Source organism: Teleopsis dalmanni, chromosome 2 (assembly GCF_002237135.1).
Source record: "Teleopsis dalmanni isolate 2A chromosome 2, ASM223713v2, whole genome shotgun sequence".
Classification (NCBI taxonomy): Eukaryota; Metazoa; Arthropoda; class Insecta; order Diptera; family Diopsidae; genus Teleopsis; species Teleopsis dalmanni.
In genome coordinates, this window is record NC_051847.1 from 105,500,818 (window position 1) to 105,512,328 (window position 11,511).

Below are 11,511 nucleotides of genomic sequence, written 5' to 3' on the forward strand. Positions count from 1 at the left end.
CGATATGTTGCAAGATATTTTGATACAGCGAATTTGAGAGACAATCCATCGTCAATGTTTTTCTGAACAGCAGTTTTAAAAGATCTGACGAATCGTTCGGCTAACCCGTTTGAGGCTGGATGAAACGGCGCTGTTGTTATATGTTTGATGCCAAGTTTTGAGCAAAACTGTTTGAATGCTTCAGCTGTAAATTGCGGACCATTGTCACTTACGATGGTTTCTGGTATACCTTCCAGAGAAAATATAGAAGACAATGCTGATACGGTGTCAACCGTTGTTGTTGTAGATAGTTGTACAACGAACGGAAATTGCGAGAAAGCGTCGACACAAATTAGCCACATTGAATTACAAAATGGACCAGCAAAGTCGATATGTACTCTCTCCCAAGGTCGATCAGCTTCAGGCCAGCTTACGTATTCACGTGCGTGAACAGGATTTGCAATTTTGCACACATCACAATTTTCAGTTAATTGTGCGATGTCTTTGTCAATATTAGTCCACCAGACATGTTGTCGAGCTAGCTGTTTCATTCTCGATACTCCCCAATGACCATCATGAAGAAGTTTAAGAATTTTCTGCTTAAGGGAGGCTGGAATGACAACCCGGTTGTACTCCGTCTGGAGGCAAAGCAAATTGTTGTTTAGTATTAAAGCAAAGCGATGATTGAAAAATGATCGAAGATCAGCATCTTGAGGCATTAGCTTTTCAGGCCAACCGTTTGTAACGAGAAAATAAACGCGGCGAAGAATTGGGTCATTTTTGGCATGCTGACGAATTATTTCAGCGTCGATAGGTGTGTTAAGTTCATTGATGTTGAAACAGGATTCTTCATGATCAAAAGTTTTATCTTCACCAACAGGTAAACGAGATAAAGCATCGGCATTTCCATGCTCAGTAGTTTTACGATACCGAACATCATACTGATAAGCCATTAGTATAATAGCCCATCGCTGTAAACGATGTGACGTCATCGACGGCAACTGATGAATTGGATTTAAAATGCTAACAAGAGGTTTGTGGTCAGTAACCAAGGTGAATCTTCTTCCGTATAAATATTGATGGAAACGCTTGACTCCAAAAACGATAGCTAGCCCTTCCTTCTCTATCTGACTATATCGTCGTTGATGAATGTCGAGAGTTTTAGATGCAAAAGCAATAGGCCTTTCTGTACCGTCAAAGTACGTATGCGAGAGCACAACTCCTATGCCATAGGAGGAGGCATCTGTAGCTAGAACCAACGGTAAATCTTCCTGATAATGTGCTAATTGCGCTGCATTGAGAATATGCGTTTTAAGAGCTATAAATGCTTGTTGTTGTGCTGTACCCCATGTGAATTTTACATTTTTTCGGCGCAGCATGTTGATTGGCGCGGATAATTGCGAAAAATTAGGTATAAAATTATGGTAATAGTTTACCTTACCCATGAATGCTTCTGCTTGCTTTAGATCTTTAGGCGGCTGCAGGTTTTTTACTGCTTTTAGTCCTGACTCATCTGGCAATATACCTTTTGCACTAATTTGACGCCCGAGATATTCAATTTTATCTCGTAGAAAGAAACATTTTTCTTGCTTGCACCTGATACCATTTTGTTGCAAAATACGAAGTACTTGTTCTAGGCGGCTGATGTGTTGTTGAAATGTAGGTGCGGAGATGATGATGTCATCGAGATAATTTCCACAACCTTCTACGCCTTGAAGTAACTGCTCAAGATATCTTTGGAATATAGCTGGAGCGCTTGCAATCCCAAACGGTAAACGTTGGTATTGGAATAACCTAAGTGGAGTGTTGACAACCATTATTGTTTTTGCTTCATCGTCGAGTTCCATTTGTAAATACGCGTCCTTAAGGTCGATTTTTGTAAAATGTTGACCGCAATTAATTTTATGGAAAAGACTTCGCGTATGGGCAAAGGATATTGTTCAATGTCAATTTGCGCATTGACTGCTTGTTTAAAATCCCCACAAATTCTTATGGAACCATCAGCTTTTGGCGCTAGTACAATAGGCGAAGCCCATTGGGAAAACTTCACAGGTTTCCAAATACCCGCATTTGTCAATCGATCGACTTCTTTCTTGAAAAGTGACATTTGCGAAAATGGTATTTGTCGGCTTTTGTAAAATTTCGGATGTGTATTTGGCTTTAAAAAAATACTGACCTTAAAGTTTTTTATTGTGCCAAGAGCTGGTTCAAAAATATCACCATATTTCTTACACAGCTCGCTAATTCTGTGTGATTCAGTTTCAGTAATGTTACAAATTTGTTGAATCTCAAACCCGAATTCTTTGAATAAATCGAAACCGAATAAATTGTTACAGTTTTCGACATCCACGACAACGATTACCACTTCCCTTTCTTTTCCGCCACATTTGATATTTACGCAAAGTTCACCAAGCACTGGAATTTCATTTTTGCCAAAACCAAATAAGGTTTTTGTACATTTTCACAACTTTGGGCAATTTAGAGTTTTGAATGTTCGCTTATTTATTAGAGAAACTGTTGCACCAGAATCCATTTGGACTACACAATTTTATTACAAATTTCCAAGTCAATGTAATTCTTATTGTTTTCAGTTCTTACAATACCTGTTAAACTGTTAATTGTTTCAACAGTACCAATGTTGTGACTTTTACGACGGTAATTTTTCTTCTTGTTTTCATCACCTGAATTACGTTTGTTGTTCTTGTTTTGTTTTGACATGCACACTGGCGCAATATGTCCAATTTTGCTACATCTATTGCATACAGCATTTCTAAATTTACAGTTTTGTCTTGCATCAGAGTTTCCACAGCCAGAACATGATTTGAATTTTACTTTATTATTGTTATTGTTGAAATTGTACCAACTGAATTAACAGGCATTGAGTTTTCGATCGTTTGTTCTTTAATTGTTGCCACCGTTTTAGTGGTTGTTTCATACAATTCTGCAATCTGCAAAACATCAGCAAGTGTCGGCTGGGGCTTTTGGAACGCAGCCGTGCGCACAGCATCGTGCGGTGTACGTATAATAATTTGGTCACGAATCATATCATCCACGAAATTGTGCAAACAATTCTGGGCTGAGCACGAAAAGTTACACTCTCTTGCCAATCCGCGGAGATTGACTCTCTGTATGATTGATGTGGCTTCACTTCCCTTTTGAAAAAATCGTAACGTGCAGCGACCACATGTCGTTTCGACTGGAAATGATCCGTTAGTTTTTCCGTTAAATTTTCGAAAGATTGTTCTTGTACTTTCGTGTTACCGAAAAGATTTTTTAGCAGCTCAAAATTTTCTGTGCCAATCCAAGACAAGAAAAATGATTTTTGTTTTTCATTGCACTGAACTGAATATGCTAAAAAATGTTGGTTGATCTAAGTACGATTCCCAGGTTTGCTGTTTTTTCGAAAATTTGTGAAATACTAGGACAATGTTGTGATTTCTTTCAGATACACCGGCAGTACCTTGTTTTTGGAACATTGAGTCCATCCACTCACGTTGTTGTTTCAGTAAATTTTTTGAGAACTCTTGTTGTTCTTTAAGCAATTGCTTATAAATTTCACTTTCGCCCGGCATGATTGTATTTAAAATTGAACGGTACGAAATAAACGTGAAAGCGATTGAATAATTGCAGATTTTTATCCTCGTCGCCAACTGAAGTAAATACAACCGACACGATTGACAGTTTATATTTAACTAAATTTTGTTTACATTTCATTACTTAAGATTGCTTATACTAATGCAAAACATACTAGATTATAACAGATTAGTCTATTTAAAACAACCGAAATTCCACACACACTGGCTGTTGGGTTGAACTTTTATATTCAATTAAATATAACTACTTGTGTATTTAATATATGTAATATATTTACCTATTGTTTGTTAATACTCAATTTATTAAAATTTCTTATTGGTTGTTAATAATGTAACGACACATTTTCATTTATTGGTAATGCTGAGGTATACTTAGCCGTTGTCCAGGGGTCGTTGCAATATAATTTTTATTTTTGAAAGTCAAAAACAATTTGGTGTGTTTATTCAATTATTTATTTAGGAGAATTTTTAAAAACATGAGGTTTTACAATCTAATATAATTATAATATAATGCTGATTTGCTAATTTGATGACTACGATTATTTGAATAATCGTGCTTTGATCGTTGTTTCCACGTGCTTGAAATGTTGTTGACACACGACACTACTCGTGCTAGTCTCGGTGTTTTGTCAGAAGACGTCGTTCACTGGAGATTAAAAGTGTTATGCTGAGTTACAGCCTTGATTAGCATTTATTAATGTTGTATTAATGTTAATGCCTTAACTTGATCCTACATAAAATACTACTAGTCAAGATGTATTATGCCTACGTTGGCTTGGTTTACATATAAGATTACTGCTCAAGATATATGGTGATAACCTTGACACGATTTACATATGCAATCTATTAGTTAAGATGTACGCTAACAACCTTGACACGATATATGACTACTAGTCAAGATGCATTTAACTACCTTGATGTGATTTAAATAAAACTACTAGTCAACATGTATATAACTACCTTGACGTGATACCAGATTACTAGTCAAGATGTATGTAACTACCTTGACTACGGTTCTATTGACTTGTTTCAGTGATTTTTCTTCTATGATGTTCGCTTATTTATACGAAATCGACCGAGGCTTTTTTTGTAGCGCATCGGCACATTTGCCGTTGGTATTTTTTATACTTTTTGTATTTTGTTGCTGTTGTTCGTGTGGGTATTTATTAATAAATAATAAAAATAATAAAATAAATAAAATAAATATTAAACAATAAATAAAATAAACATATACCCTAAGTACTGAATAAATAAGGTGTGTATATTCTTCACTTATTTAAATATATTTCAACAATAAATGTTGTAATTGTGATAATAACTTCAGATGTATTCCATGTGTTACCGAAGCAGTTGCGGTGTGTTACTTGTGAGTTATTTAAATAAGAAATTAATGAAATTCATTTATTTTATTTTAGATTATATTAAAATTCTTAGAGTGTGTGAAATTAAATAGTATACTCTGATGTGTCACTAAAACGTCTTTAGTAGTTACTAGCATCGTGTTGTTGTTGTTCCATGTACAAAACTCATTTTAAAACTCAGTAATTACAAAAAAAAATGTAAAAACTTGACTCGTAACACTTCGTTCAATAATGTGTGTGATTAACTAATTAAAACACATTTTTGGGCCAAAATTCGTTTTTATTCATCAACATAGTCCCCTTTTAGGGAGATACAACCATTCCAACGCTTTTGCAATCTTTCGATACCACCTTTGTAAAACGATTGTTCTTTGCCTTCAAAATAGGCGTTAGTTTCGACAATTACTTCATCATTTGAGCCAAATCTCTTACCACGGAGCATCTTTTTGAGGTCTGCGAAGAGCCAGTAGTCGCTGGGGGCCAGATCTGGAGAATACGGTGGGTGCGGCAGCAATTCGTAGATCAATTCGTTCAATTTTGCCATCGTTTTCATCGACTTGTGACACGGTGCATTGTCTTAGTGGAACAAAACTGTTTTCTTCGCCATATGAGGCCGTTTCTTTGCGATTTCGTCTTTCAAACGCTCCAATAATTCTATATAATAGTCGCTGTTGATGGTCTTCCCCTTCTGGAGATAGTCGATAAATATTATTCCATGCGCATCCCAAAATACAGACGCCATAACCTTGCCACCCAACTGCTGCGTCTTTGGTCGCTTTGGGCGGCTTTCAGCGGCTGCATGCCACTCAGCATGACTCTGGAGTACCGATTTGACTCTGGAGTGAAATGGTGGATCCATGTTTCATCCATCGTGATGTACCGACGCAAAAACTCCGACTTATTGCGCGTAAACATGTCCAAAAAGCTCTTTGAATCATCGATTCGTTGTTGTTTTTGCTCCGATGTGAGCAAACGCGGCACCCATTTGGAAAACACACTTTTCATACCCAAATGTTCGTGTATTATGGTGTGTACACTGCCTGCTAATATCTGTAGACTGTCAGCAATCTCCCTCACTTTCACTTTACGGTCGGACATAATGATTTTCAGTGTGTTTTCAACGTTTTTCGGAATAACAGCGTCATTTGGCCGTCCAGTAGATGGAATGCCATCGGTGTCTGTACGACCACGTTTGAATTCGGCATACCAATAACAAATGCTTCTTTTTGATGGAGCAGAGTCCGAATAATGTTTTTCAAGCCATTCCTGGCATTGAACAGTATTTTTTTTCATTAAAAAACAATGAGAAATCAGCACACGGAATTGCTTTGAATTAATTTTTTTTTGGAAACTCAAAAGTAGCGTCACTTAAAGCACTGTAATTTGTAAACAAATGGTCGGATTAACATATGATTTTGACAGTAAGCCTAAAAAGGTTGCCACTTTCGAAAAAAAATATTTATTTAGTATTAGTGCCGCCATCTATGTGTCAGTCACACACACTATTGAACGAAGTGTTATTAAAAAGTACTATTTGTGCCACTTTTTATTTTTGATTGGTTTTTAATATTTGTATTTACAAGAAAAAAAGGGAAAATTTGATAATTTGTTTTTAATAACTGCCTTTTCTATTAAACACAATCATTAGGCAAATAATTTTAAAACAGAAAAAAAACTTTGTATGCCAAATTTGATGTTTTATTCTTTTTTCCTTTTTTTTAAATAATTTATATATAACCAGAAATATTTTAAATCAGTTATTTAAATAAATTGACTTTCTATTGAACACAAACTTCTTATGTCCAATTGAAATTTTTAAAATAGTTTATATTTTACAGCAAAATACTTTTTAACCAAGCAAAAGACTTACTTTCCCGCTAGCGTCTTTTATATGTCCGCTAATACTTATAACTGCCCTTCCATAAACTTTTTACTCAGTTACCAGTCCTTGCGGGCTAGAAAAAATTTTTCCCTTCAGTCGCTACTAACATTTGTTTTGGTTTTTTTACATTCCGAATAACAAACAAAAAATCTCCTAATTTTATTTCATTTTGCGTCCTTGGCAACGCTAGAACTTGCAAGCTCGGAATATATACAGGGCTTTCGCCGCAATTCTGCAAACCAAAACAAACGAAGTTAGATGAAGAAAAACCTTTCTATTATTATTTATTGTTTTTATGCATGTGCAAGTTAAGGATCGATCTTGATTCAGTGCGAAAAGTAGAAAATAAAATAACACACGAGACGTTTTGGGTCAATATTGTGACCCAAAAATAATTTATTGCACATAAACAAAATTCCACTTTAATATCCGTTGCATTTCCCTATACATTTCTTAGGAATGCAACGTATTATTTGTCGTGAAAATTAGTAAGTGAGTTACTTTCGAAATTTCTATCACTTGCATTTTTGTCATAAGCGGTTATATTGTAATATTGTTTTGTTTATGTGCGGTTCTTCTTTTAAGGTCGAATAAGTGTATTTTTTATGTAGCGACTTATGTCGTAATTTAAGTACATTGACTAAAAATAAATAAAACCAAAAAGAAAAAATATTACCGAGGTACGAGATAATATCATACACTTCATTTCATTTCATCGCCTTTTTTAATATATCAACTTCTACACATAGACTTACATAACAACATTTCAGCGACAAGATGGCAAGATTGTAAATCAATCTAAACAATTCAACGTCATTAAAACAGAGGGTATACGCAACATCAAGTGAAGGCGAGATCATAATACTTTGCAATGATGAGCACGCACTCTTAGCGTATTGAAAAAGCCTAAATGCCTTATACTCCCAAACTGTCCAAGCATCGCAAACCAAAGAACATCCTACCAAAAAGCAAGAAAAAGGGCTGAAAATTTGATGTTTTCCGACCAAAACTAACGTATTTTACATTGCTGTGGCAACACATCGCCACAATATAACCATCAGGGAAAAAATAATTCCAATTCTATAGGTAAAAATAATGGTTATAACAACAACATTAAACGCTCTAGAAAATTGTCAAAGAAATCAACATAACAATAATAACAACCAAAGAATTTAATATAACAACAACGGTCAAAGAAACCGATAAAACAATTACAATGGTCAAAGAAACCAATGTAACAATTATAATGGTCAAAGAAGTCAACATAACAACAATTATGGTCAAAGAAACCGAAACAATAGCCAATTAAATATTCAAAGAAACCAATATCAAAGTAATAGTTACAGAAACACAAACTGCAGATACATGTCATACAACATCTCATTATCCACCCCTTCCAAAAAATGCATACTCTGGATTGCAACCACCGTTCCTTCTAACACAGCAAATGACATACGCAATTGTGACTAAACAAAACTATTTCTTACCTATAGCTCTACTTCCGTTCCAGGTTTTGAAGCAATGCTCGCAAGTTTTACTAAAAACTTTAACACTTTGTGGACTTCATGCAAAATATGATGAATAGCTTAATGCAAATCATGATACAAAACCAAAATTTAATTGCTGAGTTGCTAAGACCCAAATAAATGCATTCACAATATGCCATTGGAATGCAAACGGCTTAAGCCAACATTTACTGGAAGTAACCGATTTCTTGTGAATAACAACATCGACACTCTGCTTATATCAAAAACACATTTAACCTTCAAAAACTCGAGTTTTCATGTTTATGGATATAAGTTTTATGATACTAAACATCCAGATGGCAAAGCATATGGTGGTCTGATATACTAGTTAGAAACACAATTCAACATTATGAAATCCAAAAGCATTGTCTTAAATATCTTCAGCCTCATCTATTTGCGTAATTTCTGGTCTTACCAAAATTTTTTTTTTTTTGTATTTATTTACTAGGTGACCCCACGAACTTCGTACCGCGTAACAGTCAATAAATGTTATATTAAATTATAGGTAAACTAAATTTAGAAATTTATTAACGTAATAAAATGAATACAAAAAATTTATTGTATTCAATAGTTTATTAGGATATTGATATATAATTCATTATTTTAATGGTCTGTCAGCAAGAACTTATGGGTTGCACTCCAATTGATTCTCTTCAATAAAGAACCTTGTGATATACGATATTTTCTGTTTTTTTATCAGGCGCAAGAACAAATAAAGCGGATGGTTTGCCTACACGTGAACATGCCACGTACAACTGACCATGTGAAAAACATGCATTTTCTAGATTCAGACCACAAACACTAAAGGATTGGCCTTGTGATTAAATTCAAAGGGCATATCGATTAAGATCATTGGAATCCTCGGAATGAGAACTTCATCACTTTTGAATTTTCCTTTGAGTATCATTGCGTGAATCACATTGGCTATCAGTTTTGTTATCACTAAACGCGTTCCATTGCATAGTTTTGGTTGGTTTAGATTTCGAAGCATAATGACTACCGAACTAATCTTTAATTGTAAATTGTGCGGTGGTAAGCCAGGCACATCCAAGGAGTTCAAAAATTCAGTTGGATAGTTGGTAGCTTCTTCTTCGTTTGTTACACAGTCAATAGATTTGAATGTATGCAGATTACCAACGATTTGATTTTGAATTACAAAATTTAAGTCGTTCACATCTTTGTTCTTAGCTGCCAAAATTGCTCGCTCACTCAACCATTTTTTGTTTTTATGATTATCAATGATGTTCGGAAATACTTCATTGATAAGTTCGTCTTTTGATGAGACGAAATTGCAAAAATTTGAAGAAAATGCAATTAATCCGCTCGATTCTTCAACAGCCACATGGCCATTACCGATTAACAGCAATTGCTTGGAGAACTCTTCAGCAGATGTATCGTTGACCAATGCAACTCTCATGTTTGTTACCAGCTGAAGTTTCTTCACATAGCGCCAAAGATTTGATGATTTAAGGCAAGCATTTATTTCGTCGGCAGCAGTCGATTTTGGAATGACTGGGAGTGTTTGGCGAAAATCGCCAGATAGTAAAATCATTGCGCCTCCAAAACATCTCCAGCCATTGCGAAGATCTTTCAATGTTCTGTCAAGTGCTTCTAATGCGCGTTTGTGCGCCATTGTGCATTCGTCAGATGCTGATTTTAGATGCTACTAAAACTTTAGCCATTGTAGAATGCTTCGCAATATTACATATCGGTTGCTCGGTAGTTTGAAGGTTTAACGGCAATTTTAACGCTGAATGAGCCGTACGGCATCCTTCTAACAATGTAGCCGCTATTCCAGAAGAAGCAACTGCTACCGCAATGTCGGATCTCGCACGAACAGTGGCCAAAATTAATGACATGAGGAATGTTTTACCAGTTCCACCGCGGGCGTCCAGGAAAAGAAGCCACCATTTTCTTCATCAATCGCTTTCATTAATGTTAAATTTCCTTCTGTTGCGGATTCAATAGAGGTACATTAGTTTGAACTGATTGGTCTAATTCATGTCGATCATATTAACGTCCACGTTCCAATTCTCGATCAAATGCGTAATTTATTCCACGATCAGGAGCTGGCATTCCTAATCTGACTAACAAACTACCGCACGTATGGTAACATATGTCTTCGATCAAGAGCAAAGCCTGATTATGCATTTCATCATTCACCTCAAGATCGGGATTTCTTGAACTGACACGAATTCTATGTAAAATGTCTTCTGACATGTTATCCTTATATTTGTTCCACAGGTCACGTGGATTCGATGGTATATTGATAACAATATTTATTTATTATATTTGAATTTATTATATTTGAAATTTGAAATATTTGAAATATTTGAAAAAAAAATTAAAAAAGAAATCAATATCACTCAAACTGTCGAACTGTCAACAGTTTGAAACAGCATTTACAAATTTATTATTTTTGCTAAAATAAGTGGATTTTTCCAATATTTTATAATGTATTCTGCTATTCGGAGCTGAGACGATTCTAACAAATCAAAGATAATTAAAATCGGTTCAGCCGTTCTTGAGTTATGAGTGGTGTAACTAACACGACTTTCTTTTATGTATATAGATTATATTTTATAGAATAAAATGATATGTGGACATGTGCGGGACACTCAGTAGTAAATAGTTGGCTATAAATGTTTAATTTCAGTGAGTTTACAATTACGATTCACGTGTTTAGGGTTCTACTTGGCAAGTTCGACGTAGTAAATCTTCTTAGTCGACGTGGATAACTGATATCTGATAACAGCTCGTGTGCCAGTGAATTCGACTGGTTTAATAGTCTTGTACGGTTGTTATTGCTGATTGTTTGTATTGTTTCAAACACTGATGGGACGTGGAGATCGCACTGTAAAGTACTATTTGGTATATACCATGGAGCAGCTGCGCATAAACGAAGTATTTTTGATTCAAATCTCTGTAATATCGATCTGATAGATTTGAATTTTGGGAAAGAAGCCAGTAAATATATGGTGTTTCCAAGTGAGACGCCGATCAAGATGAACACCTAGATACTTCACGTGATCGGATTGTGGCAATATGTTATTATTTAGTGTGACTGGTGGGCAGGTACCAAGGCGAAGAGTGAATGTGGTTTGTGCAGATTTAGATTCATTAGCTTTAATGCGTCAATTGTTTAGCCACACTTGGATGCTGTCTAGGTT

General features: G+C 35.2%; 1 protein-coding gene across 1 annotated transcript; it reads right to left on the reverse strand.

The window, feature by feature from the left end:
• Nucleotides 1–9,128: 9,128 nt before the first annotated feature.
• On the reverse strand, nt 9,129–9,974 carry LOC119675292. The gene has a single exon (XM_038086486.1). It carries the CDS (start codon nt 9,972–9,974, stop codon nt 9,129–9,131), a length of 846 nt encoding a protein of 281 aa, XP_037942414.1.
• Nucleotides 9,975–11,511: the final 1,537 nt, after the last annotated feature.

Coding starts and splice junctions, on each gene's coding strand:
- LOC119675292 (XM_038086486.1), bottom strand. CDS start 9,974: ATGGCGCACAAACGCGCATTAGAAGCACTTGACAGAACATTGAAAGAT.